The sequence below is a fragment of the Podarcis raffonei genome, chromosome 2 (assembly GCF_027172205.1).
Source record: "Podarcis raffonei isolate rPodRaf1 chromosome 2, rPodRaf1.pri, whole genome shotgun sequence".
In the NCBI taxonomy this organism is placed as follows: Eukaryota; Metazoa; Chordata; class Lepidosauria; order Squamata; family Lacertidae; genus Podarcis; species Podarcis raffonei.
Genome location: NC_070603.1, coordinates 28,660,033 through 28,687,786, shown reverse-complemented (window position 1 = coordinate 28,687,786; position 27,754 = coordinate 28,660,033). Strand labels below are relative to the sequence as shown.

Sequence of the window (27,754 nt, the reverse complement as noted above, 5' to 3'; positions counted from 1 at the left end):
GGGCATTTATGGATTTCTCTCTCCTGTGCGGAATATTAAAGGGTCCTCTATGCGGAAGTTCCTTTTCTTGTTTTCAGCCCTGTATCGCTATCAATTCATCACGGCGATCTCAAATTTTATTTCTGTCCCTCTGGCACTGAGAGTTATTGCAAGTTTCCATGGCAAAGGCCCTCAGGACTCAGCTGGACACTCGTTTGGGTTAGGATAGAGTAGCGGGAGAAAAGTGCAAAAAAATGTTGCTACATTTATTGATAGAGTCTGTTGTGTAAAAAAAATGATAGAAAGAGCAAACAGGAAGGCATATAAATTCCATGCAGGAATTTCAGGGTTCCCCATTCACTCTTCTTCTTCTTCTTCTTCTTCTTCTTCTTCTTCTTCTTCTTCTTCTTCTTCTTCTTCTTCTTCTTCCTCTTCTTCTTCCTCCTCCTCCTCTTCCTCCTCCTCCTGCAAAAAACAAAAACCAGGAATATGTCTTTGCAAGTTTGCACTAACAAGTGATCTCCCCTCAAAATCAGTCTCTGGGAGAGGTATATCCTTATCTCTTCTGGATTAAAAGTTACCATAATGAATTGGAAACCACTTCAGACAGGTGAGGGACTGCATTTTTTTTAATCCCACAGTAAATAAACAACCAAAAAACCCAACCCACTGCACATAGAAAACGAGAAATTCAGGGGAAAGGGTTTTCAACTTAAATGTTTTCCCTGGTGTACTAGTTCCTACACACATAAGTTTGGAAACCCCACCTGCAGTCTGAGGTAACACAGCCCCTGAGGAACTCTGCCATAGGATTCTGCTGAAGGTCTCATGTCAGCCCTGAGCGTTACGTGGTCCCTGTAGCCGCGCAAACTGGCTGAGGCAGAAATAATGCTAAGAAGAATATGGAACTCATTCTTGCAGGAGGTAGGGATTGCCCCCCAACTTCAGAGAGGATAGCACAAATTCATGGAGAGGGCTATCAAAGGCAACTAGCTATGACGGCTATGTTTTCCCACCTTGCCAACAAAGGTCCATATAGTTAAAGCTATGGTTTTCCCAGTAGTGATGTATGGAAGTGAGAGCTGGACCATAAAGAAGGCTGATCACCGAAGAATTGATGCTTTTGAATTATGGTGCTGGAGGAGACTCTTGAGAGTCCCATGGACTGTAAGAAGATCAAACCTATCCATTCTTAAGGAAATCAGCCCTGAGTGCTCACTGGAAGGACAGATCGTGAAGCTAAGGTTCCAGTACTTTGGCCACCTCATGAGAAGAGAAGACTCCCTGGAAAAGACCCTGATGCTGGGAAAGATGGAGGGCACGAGGAGAAGGGGACGGCAGAGGACGAGATGGTTGGACAGTGTTGTCGAAGCTACCAGCATGAGTTTGACCAAACTGCGGGAGGCAGTGGAAGACAGGAATGCCTGGCATGCTCTGGTCCATGGGGTCACAAAGAGTCAGACACGACTAAACGACTAAACAACAACAAATGCTTCTGAAAAGAGTTGCTGGAAATCCCAGGAGAGGAGAGTGCTCTCGTGCTTGAATCCTGCTTGCTGGTTTCCCTGCAGGCAACTGTTAAGCCACTGTGAGAACAGGATGCTGGAGTATAATCACCATAATTTTACTATTTATACCCTGCCCATCTGGCTGAGTTTCCCCAGCCACTCTGAGTGGCTTACAGCACATAAAAAAATTCTAAAACATTAGACATGAAAAATTTCCTGATAGAGGGCTGCCTTCAGATGTCTTCTGCACTGGCTCCTGGTGGAGTACAGGGTCAGGTTTAAGGTGCTGGTTTTGACCTTTAAAGCCCTATACGGCCTAGGACCCACGTATCTACGGGACCGCCTCTCCTGGTATGCCCCGCGGAGGACCTTAAGGTCCACAAATGACAACACTTTGGAGGTCCCAAGTCGCAAGGTGGTTAGATTGGTCTCAACTAGGGCCAGGGCCTTTTCAGTGCTGGCCTGGACTTGGTTGAATGCTCTGTCACAAGAGACTAGGGCCCTGAGGGACTTGACATCTTTCTGCAGGCCCTGCAAGACAGAGCTGTTCCGCCTGGCCTTTGGTTTGGACTCAGTCTGACCCTTATGTTTCCCTCCCCTTATGGTTTTGATCTATGGGCTACTATTAAAATGAGGCTGCATTTTAAATTATATTTTAACCTGTATTTTAAATTGGTTTTTTATTTATTTTATTTTTTATTGTAATTTTACTGGTGTTAGCTGCCCTGAGCCCGGCTCTGGCCAGGTATAAATAAAAATTTATTATTTATTATTATTATTATTCTAAAAGTCAGATAATTGTTTATTTCCTTGACAACTGGTGGGAGGGCGTTCCACAGGCAGGTGCCACTACCGAGAAGGCCCTCTGCCTGGTTCCCTGTAATCTCACTTCTCGCAGTGAGGGAACCGCCAGAAGGCCCTCGGAGCTGGACCTCAGTGTCTGGGCTGAACGATGGGGGTGGAGACGCTCCTTCAGGACTAGATGGGACATTGGCCTGATCTAACAGGCTCTTCCTATGTTCTTAGGAGAGCTGCTGCTGCCACCAGTCAGTGTGGACAGTTTTGAACTGGATGGACCAATCGTCTGACAGCACACGTATGCCATTTGAATGGCAATGCCCATCAACTTGGGAGGATGGCAGGCCTTCTCAGATATTTGATCAGGGGAAGCAAAGGAACCTAGGAACTGGCTCTGATGATGACAACTATGTTCCTAAAATACCCTAGAACCTTCTTTTCATTCTCGGTATAAAGTCTGAGGGATCCATGGTCATATCTGGGTAAAAACGCCGAGCAACCATGCCTTGTAAATTAGAGAATTTAATGAGGAATGGCAACCGATTGTTCGCCTCCATGTTGTTGTTAAATCTTCTAACCCAGTGTTTCCCAAACTTGGATGTCCACCTGTTTGTTGGACTGCAATTCCCATCACCCCTGGTTCTGGTCTTTCCAGCTAGGGATGATGGGAGTTGTAGTCCAAAAACAGCTAGAGGCCAAAGTTTGGGAAACATTGTTCTAGCCTGATCCAGCAGGCTATTCTTATGTTCATAGCTGTGGCAAATACCTCATACGGATCAACCAATCCCATCAAATATCTCATATGGATCAACCAATCCCATCCATGCTCCTGTTTAATGGTCATTCTTGTTGGCTAGTGTGACAAGTTTGCTTGGGTCAGGGGGCAAGCTCCATTAACAAGAGTGTTCTTCTATTTTAAGGAGGTTGGGACAGGTCCAGAGTTTCTTGGATATCTTGCAAATCAAGGACGCTCCACACATTAAATCAGGGGTCAGCAAACTTTTTCAGCAGGGGGCCGGTCCACTGTCCCTCAGACCTGGTGGGGGGGCCAGACTATATTTTGGAAAAACAATAATGAACGTATTCCTATGCCCCACAAATAACCCAGAGATGCAATTTAAATTAAAGGACACATTCTACTCATGTAAAAAGACGATGATTCCCGGACCATCCGTGGGCTGGATTTAGAAGGCGACTGGACCGGATCTGGCCCCCAGGCCTTAGTTTGCTTAAAAAGGTAAAGGGACCCCTGACCATTAGGTCCAGTTGTGACCGACTCTGGGGTTGCGGCGCTCATCTTGCTTTATTGGCCGAGGGAGCCGGCGTACAGCTTCCGGGTCATGTGGCCAGCATGACTAAGCTGCTTCTGGTGAACCAGAGCAGCACACGGAAACGCCGTTTACCTTCCCGCTGGAGCAGTACCTATTTATCTACTTGCACTTTGACGTGCTTTCGGCCTGCTAGGTGGGCAGGAGAAGGGACCCAGCAACGGGAGCTCACCCTGTCGCGGGGATTCGAACCGTCAACCTTCCGATCTGCAAGCCCTAGGCTCTGTGGCTTACCCATGCATTAAATGATATTTGGGGGTGGGATCAGGAATACTGACCTTAGGAAGGATTGGTTCATCATCTTCTTCGTCAAATGTCCGCTCCTGAAATATGGAAGGACGTTATAAGACATGTGGCCATCTGAAATATCTTCCTGGAACATTCCTTCTCTTGCTATGCATTAAGTGCCCCTGTACCATGATGTCACATTCTTGGAGGCTATTTCTTCTACTTTATTTATTTGTCCCCTCCTGAATGTAATTCCTATCCTGCCATTCACCGCCAGACAACCCCAGGGTTACATACATTTCTGTAAATGATAGCTGGCAGCTATTTTAAGACTCATCAACCTCCCTGGACTTTGTGCTGTGCTTGCATCCTTTTCAGCGGCCCTGTTACCTGGTCTTCGCCAGTTTTGAGCTTGGCTTTCGCTCGCTCTCTGCGCTTGAGCTCTCCCTCAATGACGTCAAAGAACTCCTTCTGCACTCGTGCCAGGATCTCCTCCGGCTTCTCCTCTTCCACGTCCTCTTTGCCCCTGTCCTCCTTGCTCTCTGTCTTGGTCCTCTCCTTAAGGCGCATTTCGCGGTGGCGGGCCTCCAGAATCTTCTCTCGTTTCGTCTCCCGCTCAAACATCTGAGGTGAACAGAAGGATTACAGGCTGAAAAGGACTCAAGGGAGCCCCGTAGGCGGAACTGAAGTGGCCTACCTCACGGAGGCTAAATCAGTCATGCCACTACTTTGGACTATGGGGTTTCTGAGCCCTGTGTTGGGGTCCTGTGATAGTTCATTAACCTTCCTATTAGAGAGATGCAGACCTGTCTTGTTTTAAAGATACAGTCATACCTCTTGTTACGTCTGCTTCATGTTACGTTCTTTCAGGATACATCCTCCGGCGACCCGGAAGTACTGGAAAGGGTTACTTCTGAGTTTCGCTGCTCGCGCATGCGCAGACGTGCAAAATGACGTCACGTGCATGCGCAGAAGCGGCGAATCGCGACCCGCGCATGCGCAGTCGTGGGGTGCGTTCTGCTCATGTTGTGAACGGGGCTCCGGAACGGATCCCATTCGCAACCAGAGGTACCACTGTATATGGCAGATCCCATCAGTTTTCTACAAGTTTATTTTTTTTTAAAAAAAAGTTTACAATAAACTAAGGTACTAACCCATATTAATCAGGCTATCAAGAGGCATTCACACAATTCAAGGACACATTTGAGTCATAGAATCATAGAGCTGGAAAGAACCCTGAGGATCTTCTAGTCCAATGTAGGAATATGCAGCTGTCTCATATTGGAATAGAACCTGCAACCTTGGCGTTATCAGTACCATGTTCTAACCAACTGAGCTATCCAGGCTGAGCAAGCCAAAACACTTGAGGAGGGATAATAAAAGAATCAGCTGAACAATGATTAAATTATAACAACACAACAAGACGGAGAAGAAGAAGAAGAAGAAGAAGAAGAAGAAGAGAGATCACACATGGGTGAAGGGGAATGGGGGGTAGAGGGGAATTTGAAATATTATTTATAATATAAAAGCTTTAGTATTAAATTTCTGTGTTCTATTTGTATACAGCAAAGAGAAGTTTAGAGTAATTAGGTATATTTTAATTTAGTTAATTATGTAATAGGTTTATGTTAGAAAATGAATATGGATGTTGAATTTGATCTTTGTAATTTTTCTTTTCTCGGTTTTGGAAATAATAATAATAATAAAAAAGAAGACCCATAAAAAAAATTAAAGTAAAAACACTGGAGGAGGGTGTATAACAGGGCCATGGCCTTGGCAGAGGTCTGAGGGCTAGAAGGAGAGGTCCACAGGCCACATTCGCAGCACCTGGGCTGGAGGTCCCCTACCCTGAACTAGAGGAACAAAACACATGCACACATTCCTGCAAGGAGGTCTGTTTGCCTCGCCCCCCAATCTGCCCCCTAGGAAGCAAGAGACACTCACTGCGGAAGCCAGGTTCTTCTCATTCCGCTGCAAGGTACACAGGCCAGAGGAAAATTCCAGCAGTGTCACCGTACCCAGTTTGGAGCCACAGCCAATAAAACGCCCGTTGTCCTGTAAACGCAGGCTGAAGAGAGGATCATCACAGACCTGTTGAAGAAAGACCCATTCAGGAGTGAAGGGTTTGCTGGCATTTCAATGCCAGTACATTTTCAAGGACTGAGTGCTTAGCTCAGATTAAAAGGATCAACAGCAGAACAGATTTTTCAGGGTTTTATTCAAATGCCATTCTGTTGCCCCATTTTGCCACCTTTTGGGGGATGCTCCCCACATTTTCCTTGCACAGAAGGTTTTCTCCATATAACAAAAGTGGGGAAGGGGAACCATATGTGTGCAAATCGGCATTTAGCCTGCAGAAATTGTGCATGTTTGGAAACTGTTTTATGCAGAGGCTTTCAAACAAATGTAACTGCGGCAAAAAGGCAGCCATTTTCAAACAGGACAAGGCACACAGATGTACAAACTTTCCCCTTCCAAGAAAGTGGCTACCTGCTGGAGCCCAGACTTAACTATTTGGCTACCGTTGCAGCACCAGAGTCACCCAGAGCTACTGCAAAGTCCGGCAGAAGTGACAAAAACCACTACTTAATTTCAAATGGGCACCAAGCTAGAGATCTTCCAAGTTAACGTTCTGCCTCTAGAGAGTGGAAGTCTCAGAACAGGAAGACTGCAACAGAAGAATCTGAAACGTGGATATGTTTGTTCCCTCTGGAATCACCTTCAAGTTGAGTGTAGGGTCGTTCTGTTTGAAGAGGAAGTCCCAGACATCAAGGGTGCCATCCATCTTGGTGGTGAAGAAGACAGCTGGCCGAGTGGTGCTCCAGCAGCCATCTGTGAGGTATGCCATATGGTATCTGCCAAAGAACGCAGCATTTCTTGTGTTTCAAAGGCTTCCTACTCCTGCTGCTTATGAAAAGTGAAGCTTTGCATGAAACGGTGTATTTCAAAGGAGGGGAAAGTGTATCTACTGTACCACAGAGGAAACAGGAACCTATTACAGTGGTACCTCGGGTTAAGTACTTAATTCGTTCCGGAGGTCCGTTCTTAACCTGAAACTGTTCTTAACCTGAAGCACCACTTTAGCTAATGGGGCCTCCCGCTGCTACTGCAGCACAATTTCTGTTCTCATCCTGAAGCAAAGTTCTTAACCCGAGGTACTATTTCTGGGTTAGCGGAGTCTGTAACCTGAAACGTCTGTACCCTGAAGCGTATGTAAACCGAGGTACCATTGTACTACCCTCCAATATTTCTCTGATAAAAATAGGGACATCCAATAAATAATAATAATACCCTGTCCATCTGACTGGGCCCCAGCCACTCTGGGCTGCTTCCAACATATATAAAACATGACAAAACTTAAAACACTTTAAAACTTCCCTATACAGGGCTGCCTTCAGTTGTCTTCTAAAGGTTGTATAGTTACTGTACTTATCTCCTTGGCTCAGGGGGTCGCATAACTCCATACCCTCCAACATTTATCCAATGAAAATAGGGCCATCCTAAGGAAAAGCGGGAGATTCCAGGATCAAATCAGAAACCGGGACAGCTACTATAAATCCAAGACTGTCCCTGGAAAATAGGGACACTTGGAGGGTCTGCTATTAATTCCCTGTGTTTGTGATGTAAATATCTTGGGCACTGGAATGTACACGGTTAGTCAATACCACTTTCACAGTCCACTTGAGGGCTGGAATTTGTATAAACCTCAAGGTTCCATATTTCCACAAGATTCCTTAACACCCTTCCTACAACCCTTCCAAGTTCAAGAAATCCAACATGCTGCATTGACCCTTCACAATTGCCTTGGCTATGCTCTGAGACACTTGGGAGAGGCAGCTGGTTTAAGAGCAGAAGGGATCTCCTAGTTTACTGCTTTTCTCCGTTGGCGAGAATCGCGCTGTAAGTTGCACACAGAGGAGCACTGACGTGACATTCTGTTTCAGTGTGCTTTCAACCAATTAATTGCTTAAAGCGTGCTGCCTCCCCAAATCACAAAACAAGCATAAGGTGTAACAGCTGTCCAAGGTGGAAAGGATGAAGACAAACACAAAGGGTTGTTTAGATTGCTACATTGACATGGACTTCATAGAATCATAGAACTGTAGAGATGGAAGGAACCCTGAGGATCATCTAGAGAGGGCCTTTTTGGTAGTGGCACCCACCCTGTGGAGCACTCTCCCGTCAGAAGTCAAGGAGATGAGCAACTATACAACCTTTAAAAGACATCTTCAGGCAGCCCTGTTTAGGGAAGCTTTTTAATGTGTAATGTTTTATTATGTGGCTGGGGCAACCCAATCAGATGGGCAAGGTACAAATAATAAAATGATGACAATCCAGTCCAGTGTTTCCCAAACTAGGGGTCTCCAGCTTTTTTGGGGACTACAGTTCCCATCATCCCTGACCACTGGTCCTGCTAGCTAAGGATGATGGGAGTTGTAGTCCAAAACAGCTGGAGCCCCAAGTCTGCGAAACACTGATCTAGTCCAACCCCCTGCAATGAAAAGGAATATGCAGCTGTCCTATACGGGGATCGAACCTGCAACCTTGGCATTATCAGCACCACGCTCCAACCAACTGAGCTAAAACTTTGTTGGTAGGCATGCCAGAAATTGACCTTGGAGCACCCTCAAGGTGAAAAAGTTGTGGCCACATTGTAACCCCACCAAGGCACCCACTGTTATGGCCAGCTGACATGTATGCAATTTTAAAAACAACAAGATATGGGCAACACAATGTGTTACCTACTTAGTCCACATGATGGATGATTCTCTGCTCTCTTCTGACCAAATGCGTGCAGTCCAATCCCCAACGGTCAAAAAGTTCTTGGGGTATAAAGGATTCCTCGACAGGGCATAGATTGGGCCGTGGTGCCCACTGAACGTGCAGACAATCTTCTCAGCAGCAGTCTTGGCTTTGCGGTTACAGGAAATCACAATCCCTTGCTCTGTTCCCACCATGAACTTGGTTGGCTATGGAAACACAATGGAACGCTACTGTTACGCTTCAGCGTGGTGGGTTCTCTTTTCCTGGACCAAAGAGCAGAGCTCATGAAAGGAATCACGTGGAGTAGAAAGGCAAGTGATGGTGGATTGGTTATTTTTTTATAAATATTGCTGCAAAGTTTGAGGAGACAAGAGCAACGAAGTCCAAAGATGGAACTCAGCACTTACAATATTCACTCGAAGGAGAGACAGAGAGAGGTTGGCCGCCAAGGGATGGACAAGTGGAATCTGTAGATACTGTATTTTTCGCTCTATAACACGCACCCGACCATAAAACGCACATAGTTTTTAGAGGAGGAAAACAAGAAAAAAAATATTCTAAATGAAACAGTGGATGTATGATTTTTGTGGTTCAGACATGTGATCTGATGGTGAGTTTGGGGTAGCCGTTGGGCTGAGCAACGGAAGAACCTGCTGTCAAAAGCCCAAACAGACGCTGACCTCAGCTTAGCTGGCTGCTGAGAGCTCTCGAAAACCCAGGTTTTATGGGAACTTAGACCATGGGACCTCTTCCACCCAATTACCTTGTGACCCTGGCCTTGAAGCCTTAATGGGAGACAGCTATATGTAAGCACATTCTTTCTGAGGTTCTAACCCATTCCTAGGGACGCGGGTGGCACTGTGGGTTAAACCACAGAGCCTAGGGCTTGCCGATCAGAAGGTCGGCGGTTCGAATCCCCGCGACGGGGTGAGCTCCCATTGTTCGGTCCCTGCTCCTGCCAACCTAGCAGTTCGAAAGCAAGTAGATAAATAGGTACCGCTCCGGCGGGAAGGTAAACGGCGTTTCCGTGCACTGCTCTGGTTCGCCAGAAGCGGCTTAGTCATGCTGGCCACATGACCTGGAAGCTGTACGCCGGCTCCCTCAGCCAATAAAGTGAGGTGAGCGCCGCAACCCTAGAGTTGGCCACGACTGGACCTAATGGTCAGGGGTCCCTTTACCTTTAACCCATTCCTATAAACCAGTCTTAAAGGGGTGATATCACCACACCTGGCCTAAGGATGTCCCATGTCTTGGCCTCATATCTTGACAACAACAAAAAATTATTATCTATACGTCTGACTGAGTTGCCCCAGCCACTCTGTGCTGCTTCTGACGAACTGAAAGATAAGACCACACACCACAGAAAACCACAGAAAAAGGCAGTCCCTCCACCTTCAGAGTGTAGAGTACGATTCACTAGCTGGCGGGGGAGAAAAATACCTTCGCAATGACAACATTAAATATTATGTTCTTTAGACTTTGTGGACTTGTGTGTGTCTCTCTCCCCGCCCCCCGCCCAACTTTCAAAGTTAGGCTCGTAGGCTTGTTGGGATGTGTGATGCACAATTTAGCTTCCCCGCTGGTTCTCAGAAAACCTGCAGCCTCAGTGATTAGGGGCTTGCTTGGCCACCTAACAAAGAGATAAAGATGCTTATTGAGATTCAGCTCCTGCTGGCTGCAGAGATTAAATCCCTTCGCAAGCGGCGGCCGATTCCCACACCCCCAATCTCAGAAGCAGCCGTTTCAGAGCAAGAAGATTTAACAACAATGTTAGTCAATGTGTTCCTCACCCCCCACATGGTGGTGAGCCATATTTTAAAAGTTGCACAGTTCCTCAGTAAATGCTGGTTGTTCTTACCCACTTGCTAGCTTATCCAGAAATAACAATGGATACCTCAGACTTTATACCAAGACTGAAAAGAAGGAAGTCGGGTGTTTTAGGAACATAGATGCCATACACCAAGTCAGACCACTGGCCGGTCCATCTAGCTCGCCTTCCATCGCTGCTCCCCTTACTCAGCTCTCTTGCAGTTTATATGTTATATCCTCAAAAGTCCAGTTTGTTCCCTTGTACCTCTCCAATAAGGGATGTGGGTGGCGCTGTGGTCTAAACCACTGAGCCTCTTGGGCTTGTCGATCAGAAGGTCGGCAGTTCGAATCCCCATGACGGGATGAGCCCGTTGCTCAGTCCCAGCTCCTGCCAACCTAGCAGTTCGAAAGCACGTCAAAGTGCAAGTAGATAAATAGGTACCGCTCTGGTGGGAAGGTAAACGGTGTTTCCGTGCACTGCTCTGGTTTCGGTGTTCCGTTGCACCCGAAGCAGCTTAGTCATGCTGGCCACATGACCCGGAAAAACTGCGGACAAACGCCGGCTCCCTCGGCCTGTAAAGCAAGATGAGCGCCGCAACCCCAGAGTTGTCTGCAACTGGACTTAACTGTCAGGGGTCCTTTACCTTTTTACCTCTCCAATGCCTAGTCAAATTTCTGCAAAAGAAAATGCCGGTGTGCAGACTGTGTACTATAAAATATATATATAAATGATGCCCTCTCCTGTGCTCCTGGTGCACTCAGAATGTCCTGGTTTTAAAATGTGTTTCTCTAGGCACATCTCTATTGCCATTTCACTCTTAAGCTTTTTCCCAGATATTTTTTTTAAAAAAAATTCTCATGTGTTTTCTCTCCTTTAGTCCCCTCCCCACATAGTATCACTTAGGAACTGAAGACAGGGTTTTAGTGGCACCCAAAAACTAAAAGGTGGGGAAAGAAGACGAAAGCCTTCTCTAGAACTCAGATACACAGGAGAGAATTCAGAGCAGACTCACCATGGTTGGCTCAAATTCCAGGGCAATGGCTCCTAAAGCATTTTCCAAGATCCCTTTCCTACTGATGTCCATCACTAGTGTTTCAGTTGGTTCAGCTAGTTTCCGAATGTCCCACCACAGGACCTGGAAAAAAGAAATGCCATTACTGATGCTTTTTGAGGGGGGCCCACATTATGGGTGGGTTCAGATGGCTAATTTACAACTCGCTGAAATGGTGGCAATTTCATTGGATGAAAGGTTTCTGCCACACTATTAGTAAACTTGATGGTCTGTTTGCTGATCCTTATACAACCCAAACAGCACCATCCACACACAAGAGGGGTGGTATCAGCATGCTTGGGAGAACCCCAAAGTGGGGGGGGGGCTAAGGAAGTGACCCTCCCCCAAAATATATACACACAACACAGTGAAGACTGCAAATGATCACTGCCCATGGAATGAGTTGGGAAAAACAATGGAAAACCATGGGGAATGGAATGGGGTATCTGAGAAAACATGGCTGGCACCTTGTTAAGGAACTCTCCATGCTGCAACACTGTTTTGCACATCCTACTAGCTGATTTTAAGAGATGAGAAACCATCTAACGACAGCTTCAGGTGAGCAGGCTATTGCTAATTTTAACTATCATGTGGCCAACATAGTCATCTGAATCGGCTCCCATCATGAACTGCAAGATCTAACATCAAAATGTCTAATCTCTGATCAACAGCATAGTACTGAAGAACCTTCTATGCTCATTCCATCTACAGGCTCTGTTTCCCCACTAGGGATTGTTTCCAAGCGAAGCAGAATGTGACCAAGTATGTATGCTCTTTCCTAGCGCTCTAGGCACCAGCCTTTCACCCCCAATATCCACACCCTTGGCCTTCAGCGTTGCTGCTTGTCAACTTGTTCACCAAATCTTCGGTCTGGAGGGCTGGAAGTGGCACACTAATCCCTTAATTGAATCCTTTGTGCAGAGCCCAGGACTTGCTGTACCCAAAACATTCCTATCAGATTAGTTCAAATCATTCAGATTATTCTGTGCTGTGAAAGCAGAGAACAAGAGCAAAGAAAGGCGCCCAAGGGGCATCACAGACAGAAGTCATCCAGATGGCTTCAGGAAGCAAGCTGTATTGGATACTTAGGAGGGAAGGAAGAAGAGAAAAAGGAACTCAAAGTTCGTGGACCATCAGGTCTGCAAGGAATTCACCTGCCAACCTAGAAGATTGTCATCAGGATGAGATGAATTCTATTCCCAGAGCCTCTCCAAGATAAAAGTTTTTATCAGCTGGACAGCACATTTCCCCCCCCCCACCATATGGCCTCCTCCATTGGTGGTAATCAGCAGTGGTTCATAAAGGCAACCCCCCCTCCAATTTAGAGGACAAGAATCTTTTTTATTATACTAGCTGAAGCTCCCTGTGAAATTCAGTTGAAATTATTCTACAACCCCCCCACCCCGCTTCAAAGGTCCAACTCTATGTTCTATCCACAGGAGCCAACTCCCAGGGGCAGAGGGGCCTTTGCCCCCCCCTAAAATATTTAAGGGGGCCGCCCCTTCCCAAGTTGATGGGCATTGCCATTCAAACGGTGTGTGTGTGCCGTGTCATGTGATTATGTGGGGCAGGACTTACCTGCCCCCATCCCAATATTTTACTCAAGTTGGCTTCCCTGGTTCTATGGCATCTGAGAGTTTTAGACTTTCATTAGTTCATGGATAGGCAAACGAAGGCCCAGGGGCTGGATCCAGCCCAATTGCCTTCTAAATCCAGCCAGCGGATGGTCCGGGAATCAGTGTATTTTTACATGAGTAGGATGTGTCTTTTTATTTAAAATGCATCTCTGGGTTATTTGTGGGGCATAGGAATTTGTTCATTCCCCCCCCATATAGTCCAGCCCCCCACAAGGTCTGAGGGACAGTGGACCGGCCCCCTGCTGAAAAAGTTTGCTGACCCCTGCTTAGAAACAACCCAATGACTCCTCTCCCCTTTCTTCTCCTTCCTGAACAGTGTAGAATTCTCATAGCACCAAGAAGAAGAAGAAGAAGAAGAGTTTGGATTTGATATCCCGCCTTTCACTCCCTTTAAGGAGTTTCAAAGCGGCTAACATTCTCCTTTCCCTTCCTACCCCACAACAAACACTCTGTGAGGTGAGTGGGGCTGAGAGACTTCAGAGAAGTGTGACTAGCCCAAGGTGACCCAGCAGCTGCATGTGGAGGAGCGGAGATGTGAACCCGGTTCCCCAGATTACGAGACTACCGCTCTTAACCACTACACCGCACTGGCTCTCTTCTTACTCTTCTCAAGGGTACAGAAGCAGCGAGAAGCTCAAGTCATTTTTTTAAAACAACAGAGCTTGGAGCAAAGCTGCAGGAGCACGAAGACGTCTCTAGTTCCTCCGTAGGTCTGGTGCAGCTACTGCACCCCTTTTCCTGAGTATCTATCTATTCCTATAGATAGCAAACTGCAGTATCTTTTACCTGCCCATCGGTGGATCCAGAGAAGCAATCGGTCCCAGTCTTTGACTGCAGCCAGATAGCATTATACACAGGATCCCGGTGGCTAAGCTCGACTGTGGTCAGTTCCACTGGCAGGCCTCCTTTTCGAGTGTCCCAGTAAGCTGAGGGGCAGTGAAAACAGGAATTGTGGGTTGCTTGAAAGATGCTCAGGTCCTCCTTCCACAAACAAGATTAATAGCATCTTTTGGCTATAGGATTACTTGAGGGTCCTAGCTTGAAGTTGTTCAACATGCATCAAGGTCCTTGGTTATGGTTAGCTCAGTTGGTAGAATATGAGTCTCTTAATCTCAGGTTGGTGGGTTTGAGTCCCACGTCGGGCAAAAGATTCCTGCATTGCAGGGGGTTGGACTAGATGTCCTTTGTGGTCCCTTCCAACCCTACAATTCTATGGTAATCGGGAAACCGCTCCAAAAAGTTAATCCAGCTTCTTTTCGCCACCCACACTGTTCCAGTCTACAGCTCGTCCTCAAAATGTCCTAAACTTATTTTGAATAAATTTCTCCAATTAATTAGATTTCAGGAATATATATTAATTAGATTTCAGGAATATATATTGAGCAATTCTTTAAAAATCAAATATATATCATAGCTTTGCAGCATTTGCATTTACCGTATCTTTCACTCTATAAGACGCACTTTCCCCCTCCTAAAAAGTAGGGGGAAACGTGTATGCATCTTATGGAGCGAATGCAGGCGGGAGGCTCTGCTCAGCGCTCCCTTTAAAGAGCCGTGTGGAGCATGTGTGCGGCTCTTGGGGGCTTTTCTCTGAGGAGGGAGAAGGGCTGCCCTTCTCCTTCCTTGGGGAAAAGCCCCCAAGAGCCGCGCACACACTCCGCACGCTCTTTAAAGGGAGCACGGCTGTTGGGGGAGCCTTAGCCATGCACAGCCTCTCCTGGGCAGGGGGTGAAGGCTCCCGTTGCCCGGGAAAGGCTGCGCGCGGCTATCCCATAAACCAGGACAGCAACCGGGATCGCTGCGTAGCGATCCCGCTTGCTGTCCTGGCTTCTGGGATTCAGAATTTTTTCCCTTATTTTCCTCTTCCAAAAACTACGTGCGTTTTATGGTCTGGTGCATCTTATAGAGCAAAAAATACGGTCATTTTCAGATCCAGAAATGGAAGCGCCAATGTAAATGCCATACTCTAGTGATGTGAGGTGAGAATATTCTCCGCTAGAAAATTCTCTGGAGAATATTCTCCACAAACTGTAAATTCTAATGTAAGAACCAGTTTTACAATGCACATTTAAAAAATCCAGTAAATAATAAGTCAAGCTCTGATATTGCCAGTGTAAGTAATGAATAATGATTTTTTTAAAAAAATCCAGTTACATTACTGGGCGTTGTATCATTCACCACTGGCAGTTCTGAAATGTGAGCTACAGAAAACATTTTTTTTTTAAGTTTTAAAAATGCTATTCATTTAATTTGATGAAAATTTGAATTCGTATGTATTTCTACTATATGTAATAGCCTTTTTTCTATTTTGGTGTGACCTTATTCTTAGCAATTCTATACCCTTGGCCACACAGTGTGAATTTTTTTTTTTTACAGAAAGTAGCTTTAATGCTCTATACACTTAAAGTGCCTAGGCCTATACAATTATGTGTAACAGCATGTGAGGTGGCCTTCATTTAAACAGTTGACATTTCTTTATTTTTATTTAGTGCCAGTAGCTGGTTTGTGCAGTGCCATTCAATGGTACAAGGTGCCATCTACCAGAGATTGACATACTGAAATATATTATCATATAATGATAATATATTTAATGTTAATGGCTTCTTTGCATATAGTTTTGTTTATCAAGCTGTGTTTTATATCATTTTCAACGCATTAAAATGAATATTCTCCTATTTTACATGAAAATTCTCTAATATTCTCATTAATCGAGAATATTCTCCAAAAGATTATTATCGAGAATTTACATCACTATACTGGACTAACACAGAAAATTAATGATTGCCACAAAGTGCCCTATGTCTTCATCCAAATGTAGCCCAAAATGATACAGGAGGTGATTGTTATTTGGACTGGAAACCTCCCCCCCCCCCAAATAAATCGTATGGTCTGTGGCAGAAGCAAAAATTCACCAGATGTCTCTGGCGTGTGCTTTAACCCTTAGACCTAATTCAAAACTGCTTCATTATCAGAGGCTTCTTTTAAAGCTTCTCCTTTTCAAAGCACACAGATGGGCTGGATTTTTGCAGACGCAGCAGGGAATTGCTTTTGCTGTCTATGGTTCAGTTATAATTAAGCCATTGGAGGTGACAGAGTGTTTCACGGGGCCATTACTGCCTGCCTCAGGAGGCCTGTGAAGGACAAAGTGAAATCAACTCCCTCTTCCATCACCTATGAAGTGCTTAATAACGTCCCTGTAATAGAGACCCTGTCAGATCTGATTGCTGATGAAAATGGCAAAAGAAACATAAAAGGGAGTATAATTAACTCAAAGGGCACATGTGAATGAAAAAGGCAATACGATCATAAATGGACCTGGCAAACCTGTGCGTGGTGGAACTCTGAAAACCATGGCAGACAATCGTTCTTGTTAATCAAACAGCGACAATTAGGAATAACGGGGTCGTGAGCTCCTTGGGTAACACTTCACTGCAGCAGCTATGTCGTGTACCAATCTGAACAGGATCCCCAGGGCAGCCTTGTTGATGGAAATGTGACACACATCCACACAGCACCCTGGTGAAGCCAGCCAAAAGACAGGCTGGGGTGTGCAAAGCCAGAAAACACCCTATTTGGTAAGGGTTAGCCTTAGCAGAAAATGGTAAGACTATTTCCTGGGGGGAGGAGGGCTGGGCAATATCTGGTTTACAACATTGCGATATATCACAATGTCTGGAATAAGAACAGAGCTGGTTTTCAACTTTGTGATATATCACCAGCTGAACATTGCGATATACAGTCATACCTCAGGTTCCAACCGCTTCAGGCTACGTTTTTTCGGATTGTGGACCGCCGAAACTTGGAAGTACCGGAACAGGTTACTTCTGGGTTTTGGTGGTCGTGCATGCACAGAAGCGCTAAATTGCGCTTTGCACATGCACAGAAGCACCAAATCGCAACACGTATGTGCGCAGATGTGGGTTGCGAATGTGCATCCTGCACGGATCACATTCACAACCAGAGCGTCCACTGTACTCAGTGCCAGATTTACGTATAAGCTAAACAAGCTATAGCTTAGGGCCCCACTCTCTTGGGTGGGCCCAAAGAGGAATAGATTATGAGTTGTTGTAAATTGTGTTATTGCCAAATGCCAAAGTATTTGCATTACTAAGTTTGTTATGAATAAAAAATCATTTTAAGTTAGAGCTTAATAATTACTTCACTATTAATATACTTCTTCTTAATTGTATTTCACTATTAATATACTTCTTCTAAATTGTATTTCTGTTCAGCAATTACTTGGATAAAATACATATTTTATTATGTTCAAATGGCTTTAGATACCTATTAGGTCCATAAATTACCATATAGCATATATTCAACACAAAAAACAGTGACAATTTGTTGTTGACAAAGACAGCTGGACATATAAAGGGCCCCATTACCTTCAGTAGCTTAGGGCCTCATCAAAACTAAATCCAGCCTTGGATATACTGATCTATCATGACGTCTGTAATAAAGATGGAGCTATGTAGAGGCACTGGCTGGCTTCACAGTTTTCCCCACATTGTGATTTTTGCATAACACACACACACACACACACACACACACGATTCACAATATACTGCCCAGTCAAAAATTATGAAACCATTGTCATGATATGGACTTGAAACCAGTTTTGGATGATATATCACCTAGCCCTAACACGCATCATAATTTGCGATATATTGCTCAGTCAACAATTATGAAACCGCTATCATAATATGGAGTTGAAACCAGTTTTGGGCGATATATCAACATACCGTATTTTTCGCTCTATAAGATGCACCAGACCACAAGACGCACCTAGTTTTTGGAGGAGGAAAACAAGAAAAAAAAATATTCTGAATCTCAGAAGCCAGAACAGCAAGAGGGATTGCTGTGCAGTGAAAGCAGTGATCCCTCTTGCTGTTCTGGCTTCTGGGATAGCTGTGCAGCCTGCATTCGCTCCATAAGACGCACACACATTTCCCCTTACTTTTTAGGAGGGGAAAAGTGAGTCTTATGGAGCAAAAAATATGGTATTACCCAGCCATAGTGGAGAGCAAGAGCTCCAAATGGTATTTGTGGGAAACACAGGAAAATAAGGAATGCTCTGAGTCCTCTCTCCCAATTCCCTGTGTCCAACAGTGGTGGTATCTGATGGTACAAGGAAGGGCATGGGAGATAACCGTGTGCAGTCTGAGCTCTGCTTCCTGTTTTCTTTGGAGAGGTTCCTACTACTACTAGAAAGACATGCTGCTGTTCATGTATTAAAAAAGAAAAAGAGGAATGTGACGGGTGACGTCTTTGGCATGAGAACTTCTGCAAAGGAAGTAGGGAGGCGAAATTCCAGCTGCACACAGCCTGTTCTTTCAAGCATGAGAGTTCACAGACTCTTCTCTGAAAACAAGGCAAGTAGCCACAATACACCATGTGAATACACTCATCCTGGTCCATCTGCACAGCAGTTAGGAAGAGACAGAGCATATAGGGCACATCCGATGCTCTCTTCTTAAACTATAGAGCAGCGATGGCAGGCAAGCTGTGGCAGGGCATTCAGGTATGCCTCTCTATGTTCAAAGCCCACGTTCAAAGAGGTATAAAACCAAGCAGCAGCCTGAGGACGGCAATGAGGACTAGACAAAACATCTGGCAATGAGAACCTAAGGCATGGGGAATGGAAGAGAACAGGTAACTGTTAACCCAAAGTAGTACACTGGATCCCCCAGAGCCTTCTCGGTGGTGGCACCCTGCCTGTGGAATGCTGTTCCTTAGAAGGCTCACCTGGGATCTTTGCTGCTATACTGTCTTTTTCATTTTTCCAGGCTTCTAAAGAACAAATGAATTTTTCTTTGCTGTTCCGTTTTTCTTATTGTAATGTTGTTTTTGCCGCGTTATTTTAATTCAGAGTTGTGTAAGTTTGGAGGGCAGGATAGAAGCTGATTAAACACATGAATAAAAACAGCTGCATGCATTCTGCTTTCTACAATTCAAATTCTATTCCAAGAAATGCCAAACTCTGAGTTACGCAAATCGAACACAAGCACTCCCACCATAGTTCATAACTGTGTTTTCATTCAAAGCAGTGGGTGCAGAAGTGGATATGACCGAGCAAGCGGAATTTGAAACCTTGAAACCTCCGCTATGGATTTCCTTTGCTCTTAAGACCAGTTATCAGTTTCCACTAACTCTGGACACTGAACCTGGCCTCCATTTTTTATTTTTATTTTTGGCTTTAGGTGACTGTAGCTGTCAGATTTCTGAAAAAATAAAAAGTTCATGTACACTTTGAAAGCAGCAAATATTTTCAAAAACTAGAGTCGGTGCAACAAAAAAGATAAATATTATTTGAAAGCACGTGGTTTGCCAGCTCCCTTCCTCCATTTCCTTTTCCGGCACTATTGGAGTGAAGGCTTGCCAGTGACAATTACAGATAAAGCCAAACAAGAATAGATTTCAAGGTACACAATTTTTTACCGTGTGCTAACCATTTCCCTTACCTATCTGCCCGTTGTAGCATCCTCCGATCAGGATATGTGAGTCTTTTGGGTTGTACTCTAAGCACACCAAAGGTGAGGATGGCCGGATAACAAGTTCTGGTTTGTTGGGGGTTTCTAAAGAAAAAAAAAGTGGGGTGTGTGTGGAATTACCATACAGAAGAAAATAACTGTCAGACTTCACAATTCTAAAGTGAACAGTAAAAAAATTATCCGTTTTATTCCCTTATCTCTCGTTCCACTGCACCCCATGGCTGCCATAAGCAACGTTTCTGCTCCTGAATATGAATGAACTGGGCGCAAATTCACCTGAAGGTGCAGGCAGTAGAAAAACTAAAATGAGGAGCAGAACGAGGAAATGGGAGGCAGAACTAATAGTGGGACTATCCTTTAGAGCTGGGCAAAATCCAGGTAAGAGACCCTTTCTGCTTCCTCTATTCTGCAGAGGGCGGACATGGCAGGAGGCATCTCCCATAGATCCCAGCCAAGAGATGGATCTGCCAGCGCTCAGGCCCAGTCTAGGGGAAATTATGCAGAAACTATAATCACCGCCTTCCCCCCTTCTGACCCGTCTACTGCAATTATTAAGTTTGCAGATGACACCACCATAATGGGTTTAATAACAAGTAGAGACGAATCAGCATATAGAGGGGAAGTCCAAAAAATATCTACATGGTGCCTAGGGAACAACTTGCACCTTAATATTAGCAAGACAAAGGACTTTTGGAGGAAGAGAGGAGAACTAGCCCCATTGTACATCGGGGAGGGCTGCGTGGAGAGAGTCTCTTCCTTTAAATTCCTAGGAGTTTATCTCAGTGAAGACCTTACTTGGAAAATCAATACAACCCAGGTGGTTAAGAAAGCCCAACAGAGACTCCATCTCCTCAGAGTATTGCGGAAGAACAATGTCAATCAACATTTGATGATCTCCTTCTACTGGTCAACAATAGAAAGTGCCCTTTCATACTGCATCACAGTGTGGTACTCTGGTTTGACATCAACTGATAGGAAGTGCCTACAGAGGGTGGTGAATACAGCACAAGATATTATAGGCTGTCCCATGAATCCGCTGGATGAAATAGCGGAAGAACGTTGCCTCAGGAGAGTGAAGAAAATTCTCAGGGATGATTCACACCCTGGCCAGCAATTTCTTGATCTTCTGCCCTCAGGCAGAAGATATAGAAGCATGATTAGGCACACCAACAGGGCAAAGAACAGCTTCTATCCAAGGGCTGTTAGGCTGCTGAATGAAAAGATAACAACAGGGCAACTGACTTTCGGGTTTGGTGGGTGTGCGTCAGTAAACGAGGGGAATTAAGACCAAGAGAGCTGAGTGGGGGGGCGCTTGTGTAATCTCACTGTATACAAGTTGTACAAGTGACGATAAAGTGTTTCAATTCTTACCAAGATCCCATATGTATGAATCATAGCTCATGTCTTTTGAACTCCGCTGGAATTCTAGGCTGGCATAAGAGACTGCCAGCTTCCGGCTTCTGTCGGGGTGCCAGGAGAGATGTGTGGCTGTTCTTTTGATTGGGTTTGGGTCCCTTTTTGATAATAAAGAAGAAGACAACGGCATTTCATTTGCTCATAAGCAACAGGTTGTGCCATCAAATCTCACAAAGAACTAAAAATAAAAAATATATCTCACAGACAAATGAGTTTTATGTGCGTCTCTTATAACACTGAGCATTTTGAAGAAGGTGCTGCAGAAATCCTTCACTGGGGTGGGAGTCTATTTCCAGTCCCAAACGCCCTCAGTTCAGTTGTTCCAGAAATCATAACTACTGACTGAATAATATATGGTTTCTTGGTTTCATCTTCATTTAGCCTACCAAGGTTTCCACCAAATGACCTGCTTCTCCAGCATCCATCCTAATTCACTTGCGCAAAGTTTGCACAGAGCTTAGGCTAAAGTCTGGTCTTTACTGAGCATTTGTCCTGATTTGTTTATGGGGTGGTTATACGACAATCCTGAAAGACCTACATTGGCTTCCAGTACATTTCCGGGCAAAATTCAAAGTGTTGGTGCTGACCTTTCAAGCCCTGCAAGTGCCCTATAAACAAATCAGAGCAAATGCCCAATAAATACCAACACAATCTAACCTCTGCATAAACTTTGTGCAAGCAAATCAGGAAGAGTGCTCAATAAACAGATCATCAGAAGGAGTCAAAAGAAACACTTGTTCATCACTCTAGGCTTTTTTTTTAACTGTATGGACATGATGTCTGCCACTACATTTAGTCCTACATTTAGTCTCCATTTAGGGGGAGATGGAAGGAAAAAGTGCCATAATAATATATCCTACCACGCCCTGTCAAGTTAACTGAAAACAGCAGGGATATGTTCATAGACAATGCTTGGTTTCAGGGACAGTCACTGAATGGCAGCTGGGAGCATCTTGCAGACAGATAGGGAAATAATAGATAAGAAAGACCATCCAATTCTTCAAATACAGACTGCCCGAATAATTTAGGGTTAATAACGATCAATATGGGTGGCGCTGTGGGTTAAACCACAGAGCCTAGGACTTGTGGATCAGAAGGTTGGCGGTTTGAATCCCCACGACGGGGTGAGTTCCTGTTGCTCGGTCCCTGCTCTTGCCAACCTAGCAGTTCGGAAGCACGTCAAAGTGCAAGTAGATCAATAGGTACCACTCCGACGGGAAGGTAAACAGCGTTTCCATGCGCTGCTCTGGTTCGCCAGAAGCGGCTTAGGGCAATAAAGCGAGATGAGCGCCGCAATCTCAGAGTCAGTCACGACTGGACCTAATGGTAACAGGGGTCCCTTTACCTTTACCTAACGATCAATAGACCTTGTAGGACAGCAGCATCAGCAATATTTCAGTCATTACACAAAACCAAAGATCATCTCAAGCTGGATTAGAAGAGAGGAGAGAGGTTTCTGGCTGCTCAAGAGCTACCTGAAGACATTGATAGTTTTTGCTGATGGAGCCTCATCCGTAACTCCCGCCAACTCCTCTTCCTCAAAGTACTCCTCATAGATATTTATGGCATTGTTCTGCTTGATGCAGTGATCCATTTGCTACAAAAGAAGTAATGGAATCAGTCAGTGGATGCCCACAGAACAAACCTGGGGAGGTCATGCAGAAAACAAAGAAAAAGGAATAAGGAAAGCAGGTTGCAAAGCTTTGACATAGGCTGCTGATGAGCTGAAAAGGTGAGGCCAAAGGGACTTACACTGCCCAGCTGAGTAATGACGTTGATGTAGTTCTCATCCTTCTCAACTTTCTTGCGGAAGCGAATGGTCTGTTCCATTTCCATGGGGTTGACATCTTTAGGCCAGCCGCCTTCCACGTGGTTGATGCCCCGGGTTTCCATTTCAAACCTTTCTGTGTTGACCTGGTGTAAAGGAAAACCACAGCTGCCTTCAGTCTTTCCCACCCCTTTCTTTTTAAACAGCAGCAGCAGTGGCCTCAGATACAAGACCATGATTCTCAAGGGTCATACGTAAGAAATGGAGGAGGCCATAGAGGAGAATGTTTTGGCGACCAATTGGGTTGCATGTAAAGCAATAACACGACGAACACAACCAATTGCCAAGAACATAATACCACGGATGACGTTAATCCACATTACAGAGTCCATCCAAAACTTCTGATTACCAGCATTGACAGTCTTACTACACGTAGGATGGTTAGCACAAGAGAAGCAGTTGTTTATTTTCTTCCCATAGACAGAAATTGTGCACAGAAATTCCAGTAAGAACCATGCTGTACAAAGATAAAGGTAAAGGGACCCCTGACCATTAGGTCCAGTCATGACCAACTCTGGGGTTGCAGCGCTCATCTCGCTTTATTGGCTGAGGGAGCCGGCATACAGCTTCCAGGTCATGTGGCCAGCATGACTAAGCCGCTTCTGGCAAACCAGAGCAGCACACAGAAACACCATTTACCTTCCCGCCGGTACCTATTTATCTACTTGCACTTTGACGTGCTTTAGAACTGCTAGGTTGGTAGGAGCAGGGACCAAGCAACGGGAGCTCACCCCGTTGCGGGGATTCGAACCGCCGACCTTCTGATCGGCAAGTCCTAGGCTCTGTGGTTTAACCCACAGTGCCACCCGCGTCCCTTGTACAAAGATACCTCCTGCATAAATGACACTTCCTTATACTGGCCACTAACTCAGCATTTTCTACTTGGACTGGCAGCAGCTGTACAGGGCCCCAAGCAAAGGTAATACATATTTCTCCTGCTCCCTGAGATCCTTTAACTGGAAATGGCAGGGATGGAGCCTGGGGCCTGTGTTCATATGCCAAGTACGTGTTCTGCTACATTATTCTAACTCCCACAGTCCTAGGCATGAAGCAGGAGTGGACTGTATATTTTGCCAAACAACAACAACCCATCAACACTCAAAACACACCAGACTCGTTGATTTTGTTTGCCATTTCATGGCTTCTGTGCCTTCAGCAGCTGAACTGGCAGGCAGGCAAAAGTTCACCTGGTGGAGAGCTCTTCCCTACCCTGACTCAGGATGCGTGCCTTTCTAACAGAAGCAACAGCCCCATGCCTTCACCATCTGTAATGCCTACAAATACTAAGTATGTGATGCAATATCACTGCATTGCAAGTTCCCTGTCCCCATGTAACTTCACAGGCTACTGCTTGTAGGAATGGGGAAACTCACAACATGGGGGTGTTGCTACATGCGTTTTGTACTGCAGGGACTGGTTGCTGATTTTGGTAAAAGCTGTGCCTCCCCTGCAATGTCCAATTTGAGTCCAGACTATGCATCATTCTTATACCTCCACAGACAGCCTTGTGTTTTCATATAGTGGATGTCAAGAAAATCTGCTTATCTGCAATCATGTCAAACAAAACCTTGGTGTCCATCGCAATCACGGGAAGCTCAGCTAAGGATGGAGGAAAAGAAGCAGTACTTCCAACCTCCATGGCTATGTAGCAAAATCCAGAAGTCGCCATTCATTAAGGAAATTCATGGATTTGTTTCTTTTTTTAAGGGCTTGGGTTTTCCAGCTTCAATTTGGAAAACAAAAAACCAAAAGCACTTTGTTTTAAAACAGCCACCAAAAGAGGTAGGTAAAGGGCCCCTGAATGGTTAAGTCCAGTCACTATAGGGTCCGGCACTCATCTTGCTTCAGGCTGAGGGAGCCAGTGTTTGTCCACAGACAGCTTTCTGGGTCATGTGGCCAGCATGACCAAACAGCTTCTGGTGCAACAGAACACCGTGACAGAAGCCAGAGCTCATGGAAATGCTGTTTACCTTCCCGCCGCAGCAGTACCTATTTAACTACTTGCACTGGTATGTTTTAGAACTGCTAGATTGGCAGAAGCTAGGAAAGAGCAACAGGAGCTCACCCCATAGCGTGGATTTGAACCGCTGACCTTCTGATCGGCAAGCCCAAGGGGCTCAGTAGTTTAGACCACAGCACCACCTGCATCCCTCTGCCACCAAAACAATAGCCCCCATAAAGCCACATTGCACTGGATGAAGATTTTAGAATGGTTTCTGAACAGTACAGAAATCTAGATTCCTTATTTATGCTCTTTTTCTAATGCCAAGGTTCTGTAAACAGAACTCTCTTTTTCTTGTCCAGCTGAATTATATGCATTTTGGAAATCCTGCATAATCAGCCATACATTTCTCTTTCAGCATTCTGCCTAAAGGCAGAAAAGTAGAAAGTAGTATTTCAAGATCAGACACTCTACCTCATGCTCTGACATATCACTGGCACACTGTACTCCAGTATCAATGGGGTCTCTTTCAATAAAATTTGTAGCTTGCAGTGGATCTGGCTGAATGTCCACATTGACCTCTGCCATCCGGTCGGAAAAGGTGCATTGTCGACCGAACTCACTGCGCGTCTTCACATAAACGTAGACAATCTCCATGGTGCTCACTGCAAATGGGAAAGAAAAAGATCCTATTATTCCTTCAACGCCACTTTTTAACTGTTGCTATTTTAGTGCATAATTCACACCTGACCCTTACTGGGGAAACACCAGTCTGTTGCAAGCTTGCCTTAAGGACCTTGAAAAGACTGGAGCAAGTAGACCCATCTAACTAGCAAGTAGACTTTAACTAAAGGGCAGATAACTAGGGGAGATCAATAGAGCCGAACTGATCACCTTATATTGATTTTTTTTGTAAGGCTATGGAAGTGAAATTGTCACAGCACTCCAGACATAATTTTTCAAGATAGGACTTCTATTATGGGGATATTACCTCGTTCCAGAATACAAACCGCAATATTTTGTCACTGGGAAACTGGCTAGGGAATCAATTAATATTGCAATTTCCATGGGGATTGCGTTTACATAAGTGTCACAGGGCACTACTGTAATTGGTTAGAGACTAGGACATCACCGATGAAGAGTGATGCAATATTCCCATGTTGGGTCCATGTTGTAACCCTACATATTTAGTAGTGGGAAAGTATGGATTTTTTAAAGCATCTGTGCAAGCCTTAAATTATTATTCCTTTTATATTGTGAGCTGCCCTGATATCTTTTGATGAATGGTGGTATATAAATCTAAATAAACAAATAATAATAATAATAATAATAATAATAATAATAATGAAATAATTATTGAGCCTGACAGAGTCCAATATGAAAGAAAACAAGCAGAGCAGCAATAACCAAAGCAACCTTAACTGTCTCATATACTTGACAATGTAGGTCTTATTTACTAGTCAAACAATTGCGAAGAAAATCAGTTGAAAAGGAGTAAAGCTCCCCAATAACGGAGGGAAGGAGTTGAAGGCAGCATAAGCCCTGGAAAAGAAGGTCTTTGGGGAAGGCTGGTCATCAGGCAGCAATTTGCTTCAGGCAGCAAATGTCAGAGAGGGTCACCAACTTAGCTAGCTATCATAGCTTTTAGGCATAATGCATTACCTCAAGGTAATGCCCTCTAGGTATCATTGGACTCCAATTCCCATCTGCCCCAGCCAGTATGACCAACAATCTGGGATGATGGGCTTTGTAGTCCAAAGAAGAAGAGTCCAACCACCTTGGCTTTAGGCACCATGTCGGCTGTCCCTGTATTATTTGCATCAAACATCTAAATGGGAGATGAACCTCTGGCTCTTTCGAGCTGCTGCACTACAAATCCCATCATCAATGACTATCAGCCACCCAGCTAGTGCTGATGGGGGTTGGAGTCCAAGAAACTGCTTGCCCACCCTCGATCTGGAAACCCACAGGTAGCAGGGACGCTGGCATTAAACTCGAAAGGTGCTTTTGTGTGTGTGTATGTAAACAGGGATTCATGAAGGAGTCGTTGGAGGGGTGGAGGGGTTACGCAAACCCTGGAGGCAAATCTCTGTGAGGAAGAGAAGCAGAATTTGTTGCTATCTCTTCCCCGCCCCTCTCTTTTTTATTTTTTGGCTGGTTTTCTACATTCATCACCCTTCTGATAGACAGAAATTCAGTAGGCGGGGAGGGTTTCCTTTGGCTATTGTTGCTGGAATGTTTGCAGGGATGGATAGCTTCCATTTGATCATTGTAATAGATTGCTTTGAAGTCACTCCTGCGCTAGGCAAAATAATGTTTAGCCTCCTCCCCCGCAGCAACCCCCACCTGCCCTTTATTTTGCCTGACCTGTCCCGTATTTTGCCCAAAGGTGGCACCCCCGGGCTCACCTGGGCTGACTTCTGGGTGCTTTTCCTTCCAGTGACAGAAGGACTTAACCCCCAGGGCATGCAAAAAGAAAGAGAAAATAGAAAGAACAAGAGTGCCTCTGAGCATATGCAGATTCCCCGGCGGCCCTTTCCCTGAACCATGCTTAGGTAACCATAGTCAGCATCACCCGCATCCGGGGCCGGGAAGCGGGTCGTGCCGCTAACCAATGGGAGCTTCCACCGGCGGCCTCGAGCCCGAGGAAGGAGCCGGGGAGGGCTGGTCTGTACCATTCCACGGTGGGAGGGTGGGAAGTGCGGCGCTGGAGGGAGAGCGCGCGTGTTCCATACGCCGAGATAATAAAACGCACCCCTGGATCCCCCCCTCTCGTTTCCCCGCGCCTCCTCCTTACCCGGCTCTTCTCCCCGCGAAGCGGATCCCGCCGATTGGAGTAGCGTTTACCCGTCACCTAGCAACCGCTTGCGAGTGCTGCGCCCCGGGCGGGCGGGGCTAAAGGAGACAGCCGCGGAGAGGAAGTCGCTTTGCCAATTAAAGGGCGGAGGTGGGACGAGACCATGTGCGGATACTC

At 45.3% G+C, this 27,754-nt stretch overlaps 1 protein-coding gene across 4 annotated transcripts; it reads right to left on the bottom strand.

Annotated features, from left to right (window-relative positions):
* Positions 1 to 224: 224 nt before the first annotated feature.
* Positions 225 to 27,693, bottom strand: DNAI2 (dynein axonemal intermediate chain 2). Of its 4 annotated transcripts, none has more exons than XM_053375455.1 (14): positions 27,578 to 27,693; positions 25,255 to 25,445; positions 22,763 to 22,924; positions 22,486 to 22,607; positions 20,966 to 21,108; positions 19,565 to 19,678; positions 13,890 to 14,029; positions 11,428 to 11,550; positions 8,588 to 8,811; positions 6,561 to 6,696; positions 5,786 to 5,932; positions 4,232 to 4,465; positions 3,888 to 3,936; positions 225 to 389 (listed from the first exon to the last, which is right to left on the bottom strand). In XM_053375455.1, exons 2-14 carry the CDS (start codon positions 25,435 to 25,437, stop codon positions 337 to 339), a joined length of 1,830 nt encoding a protein of 609 aa, XP_053231430.1. In that variant the 5' UTR covers positions 25,438 to 25,445; positions 27,578 to 27,693; the 3' UTR covers positions 225 to 336. The 4 variants fall into 4 exon arrangements, with proteins under 4 accessions (XP_053231430.1, XP_053231426.1, XP_053231428.1 ...); XM_053375451.1 differs by lacking the exon at positions 27,578 to 27,693 and adding an exon at positions 27,189 to 27,411; XM_053375453.1 differs by lacking the exon at positions 27,578 to 27,693 and adding an exon at positions 27,189 to 27,411 and having other exon boundaries at positions 225 to 374.
* Positions 27,694 to 27,754: the final 61 nt, after the last annotated feature.

Excerpts from the sequence above, each read along its gene's own strand:
- DNAI2 (XM_053375451.1), bottom strand. The coding sequence starts at position 27,294 with ATGCTCAGAGGCACTCTTGTTCTTTCTATTTTCTCTTTCTTTTTGCAT. Across the intron at positions 14,030-19,564 it reads ATGCTACAACGGGCAGATAG|CTTACTGGGACACTCGAAAA; the intron begins GTAAGGGAAATG and ends ACTGCCCCTCAG. Across the intron at positions 3,937-4,231 it reads TCAAAACTGGCGAAGACCAG|GAGCGGACATTTGACGAAGA; the intron begins GTAACAGGGCCG and ends TCCATATTTCAG.